General features: G+C 41.0%; 1 protein-coding gene across 3 annotated transcripts; it reads left to right on the top strand.

Moving 5' to 3' along the window:
* Positions 1–4,636: 4,636 nt before the first annotated feature.
* LOC148039764 (Ribosomal protein L31) lies at positions 4,637–15,468 on the top strand. 3 transcript variants are annotated; one of them, XM_087693803.1, is made up of 2 exons: positions 4,637–4,937; positions 15,027–15,468. In XM_087693803.1, the coding sequence occupies exon 2, from the start codon at positions 15,027–15,029 to the stop codon at positions 15,291–15,293; it is 267 nt and encodes an 88-aa protein (XP_087549929.1). In that variant the 5' UTR covers positions 4,637–4,937; the 3' UTR covers positions 15,294–15,468. The 3 variants fall into 3 exon arrangements, with proteins under 3 accessions (XP_087549929.1, XP_087549924.1, XP_087549916.1); XM_087693798.1 differs by having other exon boundaries at positions 4,640–4,937; positions 15,024–15,468; XM_087693790.1 differs by having other exon boundaries at positions 4,642–4,937; positions 15,010–15,468.
* The last annotated feature ends 6,160 nt before the right edge of the window (positions 15,469–21,628 follow it).

Below are 21,628 nucleotides of genomic sequence, written 5' to 3'. Positions count from 1 at the left end.
CAATGCGGAGTTCTACTCTTGGGAAATTCTTTTCAATGCACTTACACAAATTATAAATAAAGACTTGTATTTTTCTTTTGTACGAGGAACATGAAGTCATCATGCCTAATGCATTGCGAGCTACATCTCTCTAAAGGATTATAGGAGCCCAAAACTCGACTTATTGTTGCAATGATCTAAACATACTTAACCCATTATTGTAGCACTCACGATTCTCATGGACTTGATTCAAGCTTTTACCCCTACCTTTTCAGTTTAACCAATTTCGCGATGCAAAAAAAAGTATGATTTCCACTTAATGACGAATATGCATAAGCATCCTAACAATCGAATTTTCAATATCTTCAAGCATGCCAATGTTAGTGTATAATCTAAAGCATTACGAGCACAATCAATAAGGTCCTTGATTTTTTTAGTGTGCATGAATGCAAAATCTTTCGTGTAATTTATTCGTTCAAAACATCCCAAAGTGCAAATAAACACAATTTCCAACATGATAGAATGATGCAACCTAAATGGTGGTTAGTTATCATAGACTTTCACCAAATACTTCTCCCTTCCCAATGAAGTCGGCCTATGTTCTTAAGGCCTCCCGTCAGGGTAGGATTTATGGGACGCACCTGATTACTAAGTGATGCAGTTCCTTGACCCATAGCTGCATTGGTTGAAGTGGAATTTGTGTTTGATTGGACTTTACTTCGCTTGGGAGGCATCTTTTAATTTTGGTTTTTCCTTCGTGGCTACACGCCAGGTTACGAGAGAGATGACTCCTCATGGAGGGAATTCGTCCGTGACAACCCTCTCGAAGAGGGGGGGAAAGAAAGACAGCAAGCTCGGAAGTCTTCAAAGAGAGAAATTCCCCCCCCCCCCCTCTCTCTCTCTCTCTTTTCTCTGACTCTCCCTTCCCCCCCTCTCTCTCTCCTCTCCTCTCTTACTCTTCCTCTTTTCTCTTACTCTCCCTTTCCATCTCTCTCTCTCTCTCTCTCTCTCTCTCTCTCTCTCTCTCTCTCTCTCTCTCTCTCTCTCTCTCTCTCTCTCTCTCTCTCTCTCCAGGGCAGCAATGATCCTCCCTTTTTTTTCCTTCTCTTCAACGCCCAAGGCACTTTTATAGAGGGGGGAAGCTTGGGTAGGGTATGGAGGCCCTCCCCCTTTACTCCCAACAGGGCGGTCAGCTGGATGGCCGTCACCATGCAAGTGATGGGGGGGAGGGGGGACAGGGAGTATTCATTACCTCCCCTCCTTCCTGACCATGTCGTCCCTTCCCCCCCCCCCCCCCCCACCCCGTTGATACACGGCAGCCCCTCCCGCCCCGTTGATACACAACAGCCCCCCCGATTGATACACGGTAGCCCCCCTCCCCTCGTGTCCGCCAGTTGGCGGCGTGAGTAGGGGGGAATTATTCAAATTTTTTCCAATTAAAAAATCATTTAATTAGGGGGGGATGTCATACGACGGGAGGGAGGGGAAATGTTACATGTTCTTACTCATTTGTGTCGAACAATCTCCAACACGAAATTGCTAGTTTCTAACAATTTGTCATTGGTTACTAATGCCTAGTAACCTATAACAATGTTTCTATAGTGAACATTTGAATCCTTAACCTGCATCATCCAAAGTGCCAATAGAGATAAGGCTTTTTGTGAGAGTCGATACATGACGTATATCATGAAGAGTAAATATGAAACCTAAATTGGACATCACCAATGCCAACTATCTCGAGTATCAGGTCATTCAAACAGATCCATTCAAACTACAACAAGAGTGAAACCACTCTCTTCTATGAGGAGACGCATGAAATGAAGCCCTTGAATCTATCAACCAACACTGAGTATACCCTAACAAAGTGCCGATTAGTTATGAAGTACCAAGAATTAGCTGTGAGTATGAAATCATCATGAAGATCAATCTACATAACATTAATCTCTTCAATCTTAACAATGGGCTTGCTAGGGACAATGCTGCGATCATCATTTTTATCATGTGCTTTACCCTTGGCCTTTTCTTTGCTCTTGTCTTCGCATATTTTATGGCACTATGGTTGAATATGCCCTAGTTTTCCATAGTAATGATAAGTCAATGAGGACTTACAACCACTGGACTTATTGCAAGACTGTTGAGAGTCTCTACTGCGGCGATCATTACTGCCCCTATCACTATTGCCTTTAACTGTCAAAGTATGAGAGGGGCGAGAAACATCGACGTTCTTCGTGTTGACCTCTTAAGTCAAGAGTGCACCCTCTACATCCTATAATTGTAACCCATCAGTAGGTATGTTGGCACACATAATAGTGCAAAAGGTATCCCATGATTTAGATAGTGTAACTAAGAGAAACAAAGAAAGAAGACTGCCCTTGAATTCAATTCCTTGCGAAGACAAATGACTGATAATAGAACAAAACTCATTTAAGTGAGCTAACGTAGAGGTACCCTCCTTCATGCAAAGATCCATGAGTCAGTACATCTGAGAAGTGGGGCTCTACTTGTCATAGACATTGCGAATCTTTTCCCATAATTCCCATGTGGACTGAGGGGGATGATATGATGGTGGACTACATAGCTCATCTAATTTAGCCCAATCATGGGCATCAATAAGTTCGGGCTTGACACATCTGATGTTTTAAGGGCCTAACCGACATTTTCTACACTAAAACTTGGTATATTTGGGCCTTCTAGTAACTGTAGTGGTGCCATCCAACTTGTTAATATCAAAGATAACACTATTAGTCAAGCCACCAGCCATAACAAAGGCAAATAAGTGCACAAATTGTTAAAGAAGGATGTTGTAATTACTACAAATAGCCCTAAAACCACTGCCAAATCAAGCTGAAAATAAAGGGTATTGACCAAGTAATGATTGTTCACAAAGTCAATGCAAAGAAATTTGAAATGAAGGTGACTGCTTGCATAAATAGTACAATAAATTGCAATTACATGTTGAAGATGAAGTATATTAGTAAGAGATCAATGCAAAAAAGGGCAATCATTGAACTGCAACTACCATGGAATAGCTCCAACTAGCATTGAGTGAATATGCGACTAGCACTGAGAACTGTCAAAGGATCAGTGTGTCAGAATGAGATGTATCCCATAAGCATAACAATCATGCATAAAGTGGGTCTCATGGGTAACAAAAGAGACTAAATAGAGGCACAACGGATTGAGAAATGTAACAGAAGCTCAATACATAACCAACCAAGATGTATACATCACTAACAACATCGTGACAGAGATAGGTGTTGGCTCAAAAGTAATGTTAGATTAGTTCATTAAGCATCAAACTGCATACATAAAGTATGAGAAGAGCATGTACATGTCACCAAGTCCCATGGTTGTCTTATAGTAAGACCCTCAAGGTCAACTTCATAATCAAATGCTTAATGTAATATCCAAATGTCAAGAAGTGGCTCCCATTAAAACAAAAGTCAAATGCCAAATGAGCAAACAAAGCTCAAACCATCATGTGGAAGACATCCATACATCCAAGATCTAAGTAGCATACATTCGGGAGCATCCACCAACCCAAGTGTCTTGCAAGGCTCTTATTGGAAGGCATCCATACATTCAAGATCCATCTATAGAACAATCATGCTGTCAACTCGCAAAAGAATGATCCATCTATAGAAGAAATACAAGTTATAACGACTTTGCCAAGCATTATTCTCATCCTTGCAAGCTGACAACACAGAGTCAATATGATGATAACTAAATGCCGACCATATCATGCGAAGAAAGAGCAAAACAAATACACAGTGTCACTCTTACCAAACTACACAAAACAAATTCTCAATGCAAAGTCATTACAAGCTTCAATATTGAACATAATTGATATATCCATCTCGGTCTGCAAAACAACAAGAGCGATTGTGAATGGAACCTTGGACCATCGATTTATTCTCGATAACTCTCTTGTCCCTTGGAATGATGGATCACTTTCACAGTCATCTACTAGAATTGACTGGACTACATTTGATATCGCGGATGTGTTTGGTTTCAATATGCTACATAATCCACTAATCTAGAAGTACATGGCTATAGCAGAACATCGCGCATCCAAGGATAGGGCTTTGCATTCTCAACATACAATCCATCGAAAGGATTATAGAGCTCCATCGTGAAAGCTCTTCATTCGATCCAATGCTCCAAGCAGATTACGAAAATGAAAGATGTTACAGTTTGCTTGAAAATGTAGTTGAGCCAAGTCGACGACAGGCATTCCAGAGAGTCGATCAGCACGAGTTTGCATGCATCATATTACGGAATAATAATCGTCTCGTTGAAAGAACAATGACGTTTAGGTCGGACGGCTAGCTTGCAAGAACCTCACCCTGCCTAGATATCACCTTAGAAAATGCAGTGTTTCCATTCTTATTCCCACTTGGCCATGGCGTCTACGACCAAAAGAAATGTGAATGTTCAAAATCATGATCAATGACTTGAACTACATATGCATACATATTCTCCTTTTAACATCCTCCATGTATTTAAACAACACAAAAACTTATCTACAAACGTACGTCGCTTTGAAACATGATGCATGTCAAGACACCATTAGTAAAACTACTACATAACAAACATGCAAGAACTCCATATAGAGCTTCAAACTTTACTGAGCTGCACATGTCAAAACTAGTTTTTCTGAGGTGCTCTATAGTTGGCCCCCTACCCGAGTACCTTGCAATGACGAGCTTGTGAGGCTCCATGACTCCGATAGCATCAGTTCCCGCCGTGACGAGCTTTTATAAGCGCGAACATTAAATTTCTAAACTTCAGCTCCGGCATGACGTTTTGAGGAGTCACTTCCAACCGTGGACGCCAGGCCCGTCTGCTTGCTGCGGACGAGTTTTCGAGGCAGGGTGGGAGGCGACATATGCCTGCGCGACCGGGCATCTACAGCCTGACATCCTTCAGAAGCACATTCTGTCCGCGAGCCTGTCCAGGTATACTCCAAAATACTCAATCTGTGCAAACAAAATACGAAGCTTTTCTGTGCAACAATCATTTGTTCTCAACCTTCAAAATACTCCATCTCTGCAAACGATGTATGCACGTTCTCTCTCCTCCTCAGAATTTTCATATGCTGTTGTGGTGCTGTATTCCTTGTATGCAGTCTTCACGCTGAATCTCCATTTCAACATCAAGCATCAGAGGTCATGTGTGTACATATGTTTAGTCTGCGATCCATTGAAATTTTGCCATCTTTTGGGCCCTTCAATGCATATCCGGGCTTCCAGAGTTTTATAACCAACCTGCATATATTTTGCATGTATGGGGATAAGCATTATTGAATTTGATTATTACTCGATCAATAAACAGGAGTGATTTATTTAATGAAACCTGCAAACGGATTACTCTGTCATTTCTGTGAAATACTGCCTTTAAACGGCAGAAGCAAAGGCCTGAAGCTGTGAGACTATAACTGTTTTGCTGTCAATGTATCTCGTTCCCTCTGCATGAGAAATGCAGTAAATCATGTCTCTTTTGTAGCAATTGAATCAATGTCCACCTGCTTATATCTTTGGGCATTCTACTGCATCATAACGTGGTTTAAAATGGTTGTTTAATCAGTTCCCAGGTTGCACTCCCTTACTGTTGTGTGTGGGTTCATTGGAGATGCATCTATGTGCTTATGTCCATTATAGATTATCTGATGCCCTGATTGCTACAGGGGTTTAGCATGCTTAATCATTCTTTGTGGTTCAATGTTGTCAGACTTAAATGCCACCTGGCCAAAACAGACATTGCTTGCTAAATGGCATCCCTCTAGTGCTTGAACTTACTATGTTTGAAGTTAAGCTGGCCGTGTGTTATTGTTTGTAGAAATGATTGAAAGGCTCATGAAATTATAGAAAGTTTGGTTACAGGGTTCCCAAATATAATTTAAATTGATTTCTTTAAAACCTCTAGACGACAAAGTAAACACAAAGTAAACATATAGAGTGACTTGTATGGCTATATCAGATTTTTTCCCCTTAAATTATGTTGATTGTCCTTCATGAAAACACTTCTGCCAAGCCAGAGAAAGTTTTATTGATGGGTACCCATGCAGTACATGTGGCCTACATGTCTTCCATCATAAAACTCAGTAGCATAAAACTTGTGAGCTGTAGTCTTGAAGTACAACTTCGGACAGTAAAAAAACAAGAAACAAAATATATTGTGAATCTTATTATGCTTCATGTTGTAAATATATAGAAGAACTAATTTTAAAACACAAATTTTTGTAAAAAGTATCATGTATTATATAACATAATTACAACAATTGTGTAATGATAAATCATATGGATAATGATATGTTGCTTATCTAGTCAGCTCATGTGTTAGTCTGGGATGTGCTACACATTACTAGACATTTTACAAAATTTTTATTGGTCATTTAGGTGCTTATTTTGGTGTTTTATGCTGGTCGATCAGCATTAACTGCTGGCCAACCTGATGTCATTTATGGCATTCTTTCAGCCTATTATTAGGGTTCCTCATGCTAGTGCCCACGCAGCCCACTAGTGACTCACTATTGTATGCGATTGTCTCGATTTTGGTAGATGGATTCCATTTCCCAAGCATATCTTTGAGTTTCGGTTTGCATTGTTTTTGTGTTTTCTCTTTTCTTTCTCTTTTATCTCGCGTTTAGCAGTTTATTTCAGTATTATTTCATGCTTCTATTGCATTGACTTCTACATAATACGATCACATTTGTTTGATTGATGGAAACGATTTTAAGTAAATAATTATGAAAGTAAATCAATATGGTAAGTATATCAAATTAACATATTGTTGAGGTAAGAAATGAAAGACCGTATCAATATTTACAAATTGAAATATACAACTATAATAAAAGAAGCAATGCATTTTACAATTTCCACCAATGAATATGTCAACAAGATTTTTAAAGATCATCATTTCTCCTTATAAGGTTCATATACTGTATAATGTTACTTCTCATTTACTTTTTTTCTCTAGGTTGGGTAGCCATGAAAATCTCATTCTTGCATTCGAACTAGTAAAGATGAGGGTTGTCTATTAGAGAGTCATTCAAATCTACTTACATAATTTTTTCTCATATCAATAATTGATGGCTAGGATTCACTTATAATACAAGAGTCTTGTGTAACTTGCATAACTTCACTTTCTTCAGGATTCATGGATACTTCCTTTGAGTTTATTGAGTTGCGTATTAGAGAGTACATTGTTAGCAATGATGGTTATCCTCTTCTACCTTAGCTAATAACATAGTTGTATTTGTACTAAGTATGGATTGAATTGTTTTGTACTGTTTTGTACCGTACCATATAGTACATATTTGTACCAATTCATATGAAAAAAAATGCTATTTTTTGCCAATGAAGACTGGACCATACAATATCTTTCAACTTTCAAGCCTTATGTTTATTATCATAATTTCAAGTCTCTCTCTCTCTCTCTCTCTCTCTCTCTCTCTCGTTGCCAACTTCCAAGATGAATACACAATTTCAACTTTCTCTCTCTCTCTCTCTCTCTCTCTCTCTCTCTCTCTCTCCTTCCCTTCCCTTTGAAAAAAAATTGCTAAGCCGCACATACACACATATACATACAAAGTAAAAAGAAAGAGGCTTGACCGCTTTGTCTATCAATCCTACACTTTGCTTTTTTGTATGATGTATTATGTATACACTCCCATTTGTCTACTTGTTGTGCGTTGCGTATGTTGTGTATGAGGTTTTGCTTTGTTATCCTCATGTATTCATCTCATTAACTTAAGTGACATTGCTATTTTAGCTCTTAACATGGGTTCTATCATTTGTAGTCCAAAATAACCTTTCTTTTTTGGGTATTAATATTGTGCTGTACCTTATAAAATCTTAAGGTACCAATTAGTATTGTATTTTATTGTATCGTACCGCATCGTGTCTTTTGTACCTAACAACCTTGGCTAATAACTCCTCCTTGGGAGGATGAGATGGTTGCCTATGCCATGGTGAATCTCCTAGCGGATGTAGTAAAAGTGACCCCTAGGTAAACAAATGAGTTTACAAGTTTCACTTGCCCAACTCCTAGGGTGAAGATTGATCTTCTCCTCATTGGGGCCAATGTCTAGAAGATCAGGATCTTGGTTTTTCTAAGATTAACAGTTAATCCATGTTGTGTACAAAAGCCACGAAGGGTATGGAGATGTTGTAGATTCTCCTGTGATTCAGAGACTAGAACACAATTTTTAGCATAAAGCATAATAGAGGCCAATATACTTGCTAACTCCACCCCATCTCCCCCGCCTCGCATGATGTGATCTTCTATCTTGTTGATGTAGAGACCAAAGAGTGTAGGTGACAAAGGACATCCCTGCTTTACTCCAATGGTGCTGGAGATCACGCCTAAAAGTCCCTTGGGGTATCTCACTCGACCCACTACTCTCTCATATAGTGCATAGATACCTCGAATCATGTCCCATGGGATCTCCAGTGTCTGTAGCCTTTGTAGTAGTCTATCTTGTTGAATCATATTAAAGGCTTTATGGAAATCCACAAAGCAACAATAGAGTCTCTTTGCTTATTTTTGCTTGCTCAATCATGTTCCTCAAGGTGAAGATGTGGTCAAGTATAGAGAATCCCCGTCTAAAGCCAACCAATCCTACTCCTCTCTCTCTCTCTCTTTGTGCATATGCATTGAGCTTTGCCTCATTACTGCCCCATATATCATTGCCAACGTGTGGCCCATCATGATGGCTTTGTAGTTACCTGGATCTAGAGGGTCTTGAGACTTGTGGATGAGCACAATGGTATGCATACTCTACTCATTTGGGAAGCCTTTTGCTAGGGCCCTATTGAACATAAAAGCAAAGAGAGGATCCAATAAATGTCAACTTCATAAATGAAGTGCTTACCTTGTATATTTGTGCGATCCATCTATCGTCCATGCTGTAGGTGCTCTATCGCTCTCCTCACCATATCATATGTGAAGGTGGATGTGATGGGGCAAGGCATCGGTAGATGAGGAATGAGTGGTTGGTGTGGTACATCATGCAGTTCCTTTGCATAGGAATACTATGTTTTTGGGTGAATGATGGATGTGTGGTGGCATGGCTTTTTCAATCTGTGCCATGTTGTTGGTCATGAACAAATGGTATAGATCCCAATACTATGCTTCTTTGTATGCCCATCTTTTATGACGAGTCAAGATCCGCATGTGGCTACGTGTGTCTCTCTTTGTGATGGACCCTAGTTCTTTGTGGATTTGGAGGTGTATGTATAGCTCTATGTACTCATCATCATACCACGTATTTTGATTCATGGTCCCAAGTCGGGTGGGTTTGCTAGTGTGTGTGGAGTGTGGGAAGCTTTGGAGAGCAGTCGAGTGGAGGATGGAGGTGAGTGTCCTTAGGGGGGCAATATGCTCAAACTGTGTGAGCCTTTTATATATGTGATGGACCATGGTTGTATATGTCAGCTAGCTCATGCCTAAAATGGAAAATGGTGGATTGCTTATGGACAGTGGCTAGCTTTTGTGGGTGTGGGGGGAGGATAGGATATGGGGAGGGACAAATAGGTGTGATCTGCTCCGATGAGGTGGAGGGGATGGTGAAGGGTCAGATTTGTTCCATCGTCTTGATGGAACCTAGTACATTTTCTATCTTGTGGGAGCTCGTGGGGTGGAAGCAAGTTTGTGGTCTTGATCTAGGCCACTTTTTCATCCCGTCGTAAATAATGAGATGGTGTCTAGATTCTAGCTCTAGTACGCATTAGCAGTCATGTTTGTCATGCCTTGTCATCTCTTGCTTTTGAGACTCAGTTTGAGTTAGACGAGGACTTTAGGAGCTCTAACCTGTCTATCACTTGTTTTGACGGAGGAGGTAGCTCATTCTAGGGCACTCAGTTTACTGCATTTCAATGCATTTTTTGCTCAAGTCAGGATTTTATGTGCATTTCCTGGGGTAGTTTTTGCATTCTTCAGCCTTCCTCACTTGTCAGACATTGTCCACTCTCTTCGGGATTTTTCTGAGCATTTTTGGAATTTTTATCAGCATTAAATGCTGGTCGGCTATATTTTTGGCCCCAAATTTCAGGTCGACCAGTTTTTGGGATTTTTGGCTATTTATAGCCATTTCCCACTTGGTAGTCTGTGAGAATATCATCTTCCCTCCTTCCTAGGTAGGTGCACACTTCGATTCCATCATCTTTCTCCGTCTTCGATGCTGCCATTATCATCAGCCTGATTTGGTGCCCTCATTGATGCTGTGGGCTGTGTGTAGGGATTGATTAGTCCTCCTTTTGTATTCAGCATTTGTTCCTTGTTCAGTGCAGGTTTATTTTCTTCTTCTCTTGCAGATTCTCTCTCTCTTCCTCTATGTTTGAGTTCCTTCTTCCGTTGCGCACTCTCACACGGTATTAGAGCATGGTATTTGAGAGCGACACAGAGTTTATCTGAGAGCGACACAGAGTTTGTGAGGCCATCCACATCTGCGTTTGATGAAAATGCAAGCTCCTAGTAGCTAGCGATTGCATCTGGTGCTTAGGTGTCATCATTCAGAGCCTACTGGGTGGAGGTGACTATCTATTGGCAAGGTGACTACCTTCTGCAGTCAAAAGCAACCTTTCAGGAGCAAGCGATAGCATTCACATCAGCGTTTTGGTGCTTGTGCATCCTTTGTGAGCAGTTGACAATATTTTCTCCCTTAGGCAGACCTTCTACATTGAGAGTATCTTGTAGTCAATTCCTCCTATCTTGGGGCTGTCCATAGCCAAGCACAACTTTTTGTGGGTGTTTTACAGATATATATGAAGATACCTTACCACTAGTTCTTTGCTGACTTAGAGGATGAGGTCTTTGTTTCTTCCGTTGAGAGATGGAGAGATTTTCGTGCTAGTTCATGCAACGATCGGAAGTCACCTAGCCCATTTGTATGAGATTCCTTTGCTCCTTGTTCTCTCCATGTTTCACAGAAGGTTCGTTCTGTTGGCCTTCATATGCCTTCCATGGCACCCTCTATACAGGTGCTCGTACTCCCTTCTTTGCCCAAAGAAGACCGGCTTGATGGTTTCAACTACTGGCTTTGGTCATTTAAGGTGGAGTGTATCCTTGATACCTTTAATCTTTGGGAGTTTGTTACCCACCCTATTCCCCGTCCAATGGAGGATCACACCATTGGATCATCGATGGATTGTGTGGCCTTATGGGATTGGCTCAACTCGAGAGCTCGAACTTTCCTCTTTATGAGCTTGTAGGATTTTATCCTAGTGCATGTGCGTAGGTTGCGGAAAGCAGTGGAAGTGTGGATAAAGCTTGCTTCTTTTTACCATCGGAAGACATTTGCCCATCGGATTACTCTTGAGAAGAAATTACGGATGCTTAGTGTTGATGATTCTTCTTCCATGAAGGTTTATATCAACAGGTTGGAGGACATGAGGGATGAGCTTGCATCCCTTGGCAGGATGATCTTTTCAAAGGATATGGCCATGATTCTTTTGACTCAGTTGCCATCTCCTTGGTTTGATGTGTTCTATACCAGTCTTCTTACATTAAGGACATGTGAGAAGCTTCTATGGGTGGAGCTTGCCTTGCTTATTTTGGAGCATGATGAGCGCGCCAAAGAGGCAGCTAGTGGATCCACCTTCACCAAAGCTTTTGTTGTAGGTTCGGGAGGGGGAACACAGAAGAAAGGGAAGTCACAAGCTAAAAGACAAGAGAGTTTTTTAGGTTTTGACTTTGACTCGGAGAAGCCTAAATGCCTATATTGTGGGAAGGGGACACATCCAAAGGAGAAAAGTTGAAAGAAGTACCCTGCCCTTCGTCCGGGAGCCAAGGATGGAACTAAAACATCTGAGCCTTCTATCTCTACTTTGGCGGTTACCCATGAGTCAGTGTTCCTTTATATTGTTGACTTGGAGGAGCCTTCTTCCATGGTTGCCTCATCTTTTGAGAGGCCTTGGCTGGTTGATAGTGGAGCTTCTAGTCATGACTCCACGAGGTGATTTGTTGTAGGATCTCTGTCGTTCTGAGGGTTCAATCACTGTTGGTGACATTGCTTCGGTGTCTATTTGTGATGTTGGCACTTTGCCTTTATTTCTCGACCGCATGTCGAGCTCCCTTTCACAAGCTCTTTTTGTTTCGGACTAGGGCTTTCCACTCCTCTTAGTTTATGGCCTTATAAGGATCGGTACCTGGGTTGTCTTCACCGAGCAGGCTGTTTGTATTGAGGATTCTTCTACAGGGGCTGTTATTGCGACAGGTTGTTGGCAGGAGAGTGGGCTTTACAGGCTCCATTCCCCTTCTCTTATGCAGGGTCCTCCAAGGCAGTTGTCTATTGCTACACTTGTTCCCGCTTGTGCATCCTCTTTTCCACAGGTTCCTTCCCATTTCCCACCCTCTCCTCTGGTGGTGGTTCCCTCATATTCCTTTCAAAGGGGGACGATCTCGGTAATGCAGTTGTGAATTCTCTGGCCCCTATTGTTTTAGAGGGGCTTCCTAGGATCACGAGGAGCTTCTTCATCAGCAATCTTCATCGACGGACTTCATCGACATTGGCATTCCCCTTGCCTCCCCAGGATCCGTTTCTCCCTTGGCCTTCCGCCACATCCAAGATCTGAGAGGGGGTGTTATCAGTCATGTTTGTCATGCCTTTTCATCTCCTGCTTGTGAGCCTCAGTCTGAGGTTTCTTTTCTTCTTCTCTTGCAGATTGTCTCTCTCTTCCTTTGTGTTCAAGGGCAATATATAGCATGTGGCTATGGGAGATCTCCACTGTGATCCACGTGTATTGTGCATTGGGATCTTGTGCCATGATGTGGACTATCCTGTAGGTCCTAGCTGATCAATATTGCCACTCCTGATCCTTGGGGGGTGCCTTGATGTCTTGTGCAGCTCATGTACGTCGACTCCCATACATATCCTTGTACTTTGGGCAGTCCTCTCTTGGGACTCTGGTGTGTCTCTGTGATCAAAATCAGCTCATGATTCTCCATCAGCTCCTTCTGGTGTGTCTCTGTGATCAAAATCAGCTCATGATTCTCCATCAGCTCCTTCATCCTTCTTGGGTGTGTCCATAATGAGCCGTTATAGCTCCATTCTGTCATCCATATCTCTGAGGTGTTTGCCTAATAGGTCGTGCAGTATGGCCTTTCTTCCTCATGAAGGCCGTCTTCTCCATTTCATCTCGAAACCTCAAGAGGCTTTTGTAAAGGGGAGTCCTTCCTTTTTATATCTGAGATCGCTTGTCTCATGCTCTCTTCCTCCAACATGGCATTGACAATGTGTACCTCCTCCTTTTGGTTGTCCTTTTCCACCTCCTTTTTTATGTTCTTCATTATCTCCACCCACCCTTGTTGTGTGGCCTCTAGCTTAATGTCCACTGCTTTGTAGATTTCCTCCTTTATGACAGTGCTCGTGTCCTCTTGGATCTCTCCTTCTTTTCGTCCGGTGCTCTTCAGCACCACAATCTCCTCTTTTAGTAGTTGAATTTCCGTTAACATGGCTGCCTTCTCATTCCTCCATTTTTGAGCTTCAGTATCAAGTTTTGTAATCTTGTCTAGGAGGCCTTGCTGCACTTGATTAATGCTGTTGTCCAAGGTTTTTTTGGTGTTGGTGATGAGTGTTTAACACTTTCTCGAGCATGTCTAACTTGCCATCCACACTCGCCATGTGTCTGTGGTGTTGATGGTCTCTGGTTTACATCTGTCTCTCAGATGTGCAGAGGCATGGTTTCCCGCTTCAGCAGTGGGTCTGGTGGACCAGGATCCCCCCAGGGTGACAGGATGGGTCTATCAGTGTGGACCTGTACAGTACAGATGAAAGCCTGATTTGATGGCTGCAGACCTGCACGACAGGGTGGGGCTGGGGGCTGGGTCGGGATAGGGCAGGGCAGGAACAGGGGCGGACAAGGGGCAGGGGTGGGGCTGGGCGCGGGCCAGGGACAGGGCAGGGCAGGAGCTGACGTGATGTGATGGGACAGCATGTAAAGTGCTGCGTGATCTAGCTGCAGGGTGATGGTGAAGGTGGGCAGAGGGCAGGTTAGTAGGTGGGTAGAGGGTGCAGGGTGGGGGTGGGTCAGCAGGTGCAAGGCAGGAGATTGGGGGGGGGCAGGGGGAAGAGAGAGAGAGAGTGTGTGTTGTGTCTGTGCGCACACACGTGCTGAAACCACTATTGGCCCAATGCCATGTGTTTTTTTGCTCTTCCCCCACTTTCCATTACAGTTTCATATGGCAAGGGGTGATTTGTGTCAACATGCTTCAAGGATAATAGAACCTACAGAGTTTTGGCTTGGAAGAGCCATTCTTTACTATTGAACTCAATGAAGTAGGTAGATTGTTAGAAAAATGAAAATGATCAGGTAGGGATGGACTTCAAAAAAATGAAAATCATGAAGTGGGATCTGGGGATGGACTCACAATGGATGTTGCTTGTGTTTAAGGGCCTGCTGGAAGACACCACACGTGCCATGGTTAATAAAGCTTGGCACACATGTCAAGTGCAATTTGTAGGGCTCAGGGAAGAGCATTGTGACTGATTGCTTGAAGTTTCTTCATTTTTCTGTACGCATGCATGATATAGATTTTAAATGTCATCAAGGAGATGGTCCGATTCTGGGAGTTTGTGGAATATCCTGGTGAGGCGAGTCCATGTGAAAACTCACATGTTTGATGTGATTTACTCACCAAAGTATTTGTCTTGCAAGAAGAACTAGAGCTAGAATAATTTGTGTGATATTCATTACTTAACACTATGATTGCATCTAGAATGCAACTGCTTTGTCTGTAAGAATTACATGGTTGTTTTCCTTTGCAAAACACGCGTTTCTGGTGAAGACCTTGAAGATTTTATTCAAAAATTTAGTAATCGAGAGAAGTTTTTGCAATTTTATGTACTCATTTATTTGGAGGTGAGTGGTTATTTCTGGACAAACAACACCAAATTCAGTGGATATTAGAGGAACAATTTATTTGGAGGGGTTTTAGCATTTAAATATTGATCAGCGTATAATTACAAAAACTATGCATTCAGAAGAATGCTGATGCTTTTGAAATGCTTGCATGCCATGATGCCTGAAGGCTTTTGACTGTAGAAGATGAAGAAAGGGATCCATCCAGCTTTGCAGATCATGCGAGTGGTTGGACCTGATGGACGTTTGTGGGAAATCCTTACCCCCCGCATTTACAAAAATGACCAAAAGCTCCGTAGTCTGCCTCAGGAAGAGGAAGCCAAGGAGCGTGAAGGGCAAGTTGCTCGCTTCCGGCGTCGCTTTGGTTCCTCTTTTGAAGACAGTGATGACGAGAGAGCACCTCCAACAACACGCCCTTGGCGTGGCTCAAAATCAAAGAATACTGAGGATTAGCTGAGTGGAGATGAAATGCTTGATTTTTACTGTCTTGCAGACAGTTTTTTGTTGGAGCTACTGCAAGGATTCAGATAGTTGTCAATCCCCTGATGCTGTTGTATGGAACTCGTCAGTTAAATATTTCACTTACTGTTCTCTTTATTCATTGTAGCATGTACAAAAATTGATTTCCTCTCAAGACTCTCTGCGTGATTTTCTTGTATGAATGTACAGCAATTATATGACTAGATGTGACCATAAAAGAGTAGACCTGCAATAATAGTTACAAAATTGTTTCTTTTGCATGCTTATTTGGTCATGGAGCAAGGTGCTACCTAGTAGGGGTTGTGTTGGAATTTTCACCAACCATAAGACACCTGCATTCTGCTAGAAACACTTGAATCCTCCCTTTTCTCACAAGAACACAAATAAAAGGAGAAGAGATCAGATAGTCGACAGCGTGGCTTGACAAAATTTAAGACTGGAAGTCTTAACCCTAGATGTGACTAGGTACCAGTCTTAACCCTAGATGTGACTAGGTTGGTTGGATAAGGCTTGAGTTCTGATGGTTAAGAGCTTGGATTGTCAAATTTAAGACTGTTAAGACCTAGATATGACTAGGCTGGTTGAATAAGGCTCGTGTAGTAGTTAGTAGGCGCCAACATCATCTTCAAATTCATCCTTTTTAACAAAAAATGCAAATGTAACCATTAAAACTTTATATGGGTGAAATCGCTCTACATTATAACATTTCTCAAATCTTATAATTAAAGCAAAAGCTTCCAAATGCATATGAGAAGTTTATTGCTAGTGTGAGTGATGACCATTCTCAAGTTGTTAAGAAGAAAATGTGAAAAAAAGGGGAATATTCATTAGAGGGAATTGATGGAGGGCCCCAAAGTTAGAGTATCAAGAATTGTGAACCAGAACATGAATGCTCTAAAAGGTAAATCAAATAGAGTCTTGAACATGAAAACCTCAAGCCTAACATTAGAAAACTAGTTTCAAAGGTGTTTGGTGTTGCATTATTGATCCATTGAGCAACTAGTAGTAACAAATGCTCTTTTAACTTCAAGGAATCATTCACCAAGACTGATTTGAAAAATGCCTTTGCACAATTTACCATAAGTCTTACAAGCAACAATATTCTAGAGGTTGTGACTCCAAAGGTAGATATCCATTGCAATCGACAAGGGCATCAAGTGACACCACCTACTTAAATGAGCAAAAGCACCATCAAACAATATGCTTGAATAAAAAGCTCAAGAAGTTGAGGGGAATTATGCATGGTCCCACTTCTACAATCAAGGGGTCCAACCAAGCAATGAAGATGAATATCAGTTTAGAACAGGAAGGAGATACTCAAGGACACAAATGGAGGAGTGTCAAGCCATTAATACTAGGAACCAAGTCGCATGAATGTAAGAATATGCTTGCATGTCCTAGAGTGAAAAAGAGTGAAAAACAAAGGATTTATAACGACATAGATAACTAGGAGTGATTTTCCCCTCAAGGACAAGCTAGATCTTTTTAATCATTACTACAGCATGCCCTTGCAAGCAATGCTAATAAATTGAACCTTAAAACGAGGTTATAAAATTGTAGATGACATCTCTATTTGAAAAATCAAAAGAGCCATTGAAATAATGGGAAGGGTTAGGATATAAGCAAGCTTACAATTGAGTGATTTGACTAAGAAGTCATCAATTGGTGCCATGTTTAGAAGTTACCTAGGGCCTTTCAAAAGAGAGAGTTCAAATAGTAGTAAACGTCCATATACAAGTAATATTACAATCAACTCATTTGACCACGCATATGGTCAACTAGTGTGATTAAATGACTTATTTGTTGTAGTTGTTGAGTTGCAACTCTTGTACAAAGACTTTGCTTAATGTCACTTAGATTTCACCTTGTTTAGCTACTTATTTAGAAAGGTATCAAGACAATGTAGACTTCCCTTTCTTGACATTGGGTGGTTGTACACTTAGATTGCAAGTGAGTGATTTGCTAATGTAGTAGACTATGATGATTAGCAAAATACTTGTCAGTTAGTGTTATGTTTGAAAGATGTTATATATGGTTGCATGTTTGCAGACATTTGGTGGGTGGAGAGAGAGAGAGAGAGAGAGTATAAGGCTTCGGAAGAATAAACTCTAGTAAGAAAAGTTGCAAATATTTTACCATAGAAAACAACATGAACACTAAAACAAGGTGATAAAATGACAAGTGCCATGCTTTAAAAGTCACGAGGGCCTCTCAAAAGAGAAAGTTGAAATAATGGGAAAGGCCAAAATCGAAGTAACATTACAATTGAGTATTTGACCAATGGTAAGATGTTGTAAAGGAGAACTTAAATTATATTGTGATATTTGTCCATAGATTGGTGAACTAATGTGATTGAGGCATTTGCATGTTGCAATTGACGAGTTGCATTTCTTGCAGAAAAGATTTGTTTAAGAATGAGGAGAAATTTCGTTTTAAAAGAGACACCTATGTTGAAATCACTTTTAATGCCACTAAGCTTTCCCCTTCTTTAACTACTTCACAAAGAGATGTTTCACAATATCTAGACTCTTATTGATTTGCATTGGGTGGTTGTAGACTTAGAATGTGGGGTGTTAGCACTAGAAGAGAGTGCATGAGAGGAAAATAAGACTTTGAAAGAAGAAGTCTAGTAAGAAAAGAGGGTGCACATTTGGAAACGATAATAATTAACAAGAGGTTGGCCACTATAGTGAAATTCACAAGTAGTGTAGCCAAGTATGATCTACTTGATTCCTCTAGTTAGCGTACCTAGTGAAATATGTTTGATAAAATGTGGCGTTTCCTATACTATCATTAGAACATACATAAGAAATTAAGGGTTCATCTAGTAAATATTACTTGCTTTAACATGAGAGTTATGATTGAAGAAACAGAGCATTATTTCTTAAGTACTAACTTTGACTTTGTTGCTTTAACAATGAATGAGAGAAGAGTCATGACCAAATGTAAATACTTTGACAATTTGAGTACTAATAAAGATAGGGTGGTAATTTGTAAGTTAGAGGTAGGAGAAAACTCAAGAGGATAGTGGCAAGAGAGAGTTTGAGCAAAAGGACGTAGTAAGAGAGGTGAGGTAGCAGAAGAGGAGGTGGTAGAAGAGAGGTGGAGGTGGAGCTAAAGAAAGGGGTGGTACAAGAGAGGTGGAGGTAGAGGAAGAGGAGGTGGTATGAGAGAGAGAGAGAGAGAGAGAGAGAGAGAGAGAGAGAGAGAGAGAGAGAGAGAGAGAGAGAGAGAGAGAGAGAGAGAGAGAGAGAGAGAGAGAGAGAGAGAGAGAGAGAGAGAGAGAGAGAGAGAGAAGAATAGATGGTGGTAAGAGAGGTAGAGGAGGATGAATTGGTGAGGGATATAGAGGTAGAGATAGAGATAGAGGAAGAGGAAGATTTTCAAAGTATCATTTTTTTTTCCAATTTGAAAAAACCTTGGAAACTAGATTATCCATGTCATCCTCAAAGCATGCTAAGACTAATGGACATATCGAGAGATCAAATTAGACTATGAAGGATATGCTGCGTGTGTATGATTCACATAGACAATTTGATTGGGAGTGTTACCTTCCTTAGGTTTGAGTTTGCTTATAATAGTGCCAAGCATTCGGCTACTAGTTGTAGCTCGTTTATACTTATGTACGGTTATGAGCCGAAACCACTAATTGCTGTTTAGCTCAAGGAGCCTTGTGGGGGGGGGGGGAAGGGGGGTGGGGAATGGGGGAGGGAGGGGAATATAGTCGGTGTTTAACTTTATGCACCATATGCAATAACATTGATGATTGCAAGGGAAAGCATTAGATGACCTGGGACCATGCCATGTTTTATGCTGAGGGACCAGCATCGTACTCCTTGAGAGCTCCAAGAAGGCACGTGGGTTCACATTCCATTCCGGAAGGACTCCAACCTAATAACTACTATCAAATTATGTAAGTTATCTTCAAGGTACTGTGACTCTTTTCAAATTACCAAGAAGATAGGTGGCGTGTCCTATAAGCTCAAAAATTTCGAGTTTACCCAATGTTCCATTTGAGAAAGAATGGCTCAAACAAGGTGACTAATTGTTTCAATTGAGGAAATCTTTTGCCTTGAGGGCATTGTCGGTGATGTTCCACATGAATCCGAATTGGTTATTGACCATAGGACTAAATGGTCACATCAGATCATTTATCTTGAGTATTTGGTCAAGTGGAAGAATCATTTGTAGAGGCAAAGACTACTTGGGATGAAAATGTTCATTAAAGAGTCATTTTTTCCACTTCATTCTTGTTGAGGACAACACTCATTCATAAGGGGGAAAGTGTTATATCCTTGGACATCTGGATGGGCATTAGCATTGGTCACGCTGGTCATGAAGTGGCTTACCGTGAATATACTAAGTGCACTTTGGGATTAGGGTAGCCGAGTCCTATTTATAGAACTTAAGTCCGCCACTCTTGGACTCTTTGTCTATAGAATATCTAGTCTATACGTTGGAATGGTGTGGATTGGTGGTATTGGATGCTAGTCCTTGGGATGATGTGGTCGTGACCTGAAGTGCTGCTAGCCCCGAGGCTCAGAGGTGAGCATGTTTGGCTCTCTGGCTAGGAGATGAATTTGATGTTTGATTCCTACATATTTGTAGATATTGTTTGTGTTGTGTCTCATGTGTGGATTGGATCCTAGGTGGATGCTTCATTTTTACTTTTTGTACAATATCTAGAGGCCCCTCAACCAATTTCTTTTGTGACACTTATCAAATGGAATCAAATTTAGTTGCCTATAACAGGCATGCCAAAATAGCCCAAGCTTATGTGAAGACCATGCTACAAGGGTGGTGGGCTCTACACCTGTGTGTGTTAAACCATGACAAGTGATTGAATCCCAAATTAGGAATATAAGTATTTCAACAAAAAAGTCCACAATCATGGCATATGCAATGTGGCAGAAGCAAGTCTGATATCCTCAACCTCAAACAAATGAATAAAGATAGACTTTGTAGCCATTCTTGGTGCTTGGCTTGAAATGGGGGTACTTTCACCAACACTTCTCCTTAGGATGAGTGCTTGTCCTATAGTGCGGACACTTTGGCTTTGACATTTTCTCATCCTTCTCATCATCCTAGTTCTTGTTGTCCTTCTTGTTCCCCCCTCTTGAACTTGCACTAAAAGCCTTAGTGGAGCTAAATCTATTGGCTCCAATCTCCTTGCATTACTTTTCATGCTCCAAAACAAGTAGAGCTAACTCCTCCTTAAGATTTGTATCCCAAATTCATAAAGAGAAACAATCGACCTCTGGAGTTGAGTTGATCCCAAAGAGCAACTTGGTCCATTGTAGAACCTATGTGGGAAACCTCCATTGGACATGTATAAGGGTGGTAACAAATGCCAATAAGCCATAGGTATGAAGTATGCACTCCACTTTGTAGGGCCAAAGGAAATAATTCGAGCCATAAAGGAAATTTTGGGTAAAGGAAGAAAGGATACACTTATACATATAGAGGGGCCTTGTTAAAAACATTTAGAGAAGCGCAGGGGGAACAAGGCCACTTTGATCTTTTGGATCTATAAGAGTGGCGATCATGGCTTTGATATGTGATCTTCACATTGCTCTTTATAAAACTTTGACAAGTGAAAATTCCTATCTTTAGAAGAATGGATTGACTCCTTGTTGATATCATAAAATGCATTGAATTGATACTCCATTATGGCTCTTCAAGGTTTGAATGGAGGATACTATGTGAGAGTGTGTAATGAAAGAAGAATACAACATGGAGAGAGAAGGGGAGAGAAAGAATGTAATGGATGTGACAACTCGTAAGCAAGCATGGATGACCTTGAAGAGTACATATAAATCAAAAAGTGCATCAAGACAAATAACCTTGAGAGTCGAGCTGACCAATACAAAGAAGAATGTAGGAGAGATTGCAAAAAGTTAATCAAAAGAGTCAAGGATCCGCATCAACAATTGATTGTTGTGGGAGATAAAATGAGATATAATGAAATGTCTACAATCATTATTCATGGTTTGAAGAATATGAAGGACTTGTCTAAGGCCTTAGGCAAAAACCCTCACTTAATGAGATGGAACAAATTCCTAGAGATGAAGATCAAAGGCAAGCAACTATGGAGGACATTTATACTGGCAACTCTATAAGTACTTCAATAATAAGTACAACTGACAAAGCCCTCTTTTTAGCAAGAGGAAGAGGAAGATTTAACACCCAAAGATAAAGAGGAAAACACCAATAAAACAAGCCCAACCACAACAATAATCAGCTACATCAAGAAGGTAATTGATATTCTTATGGTGGAAGAGGTCATTCCTCTTCAAGGTAGAGAAAGA

The sequence above is a fragment of the Lygodium microphyllum genome, chromosome 2 (genome assembly GCF_053477565.2).
Source record: "Lygodium microphyllum isolate KBCC chromosome 2, Lygodium_microphyllum_v1.1.10, whole genome shotgun sequence".
Lineage (NCBI taxonomy): Eukaryota > Viridiplantae > Streptophyta > Polypodiopsida > Schizaeales > Lygodiaceae > Lygodium > Lygodium microphyllum.
The sequence above is the reverse complement of the archived record's forward strand: the minus strand, read 5'-3'. Positions and strand labels throughout refer to the sequence as shown.

Bases quoted from the DNA above. Each gene is read 5' to 3' on its own strand.
- LOC148039764 (XM_087693803.1), top strand. From the start codon at position 15,027: ATGAAGAAAGGGATCCATCCAGCTTTGCAGATCATGCGAGTGGTTGGA.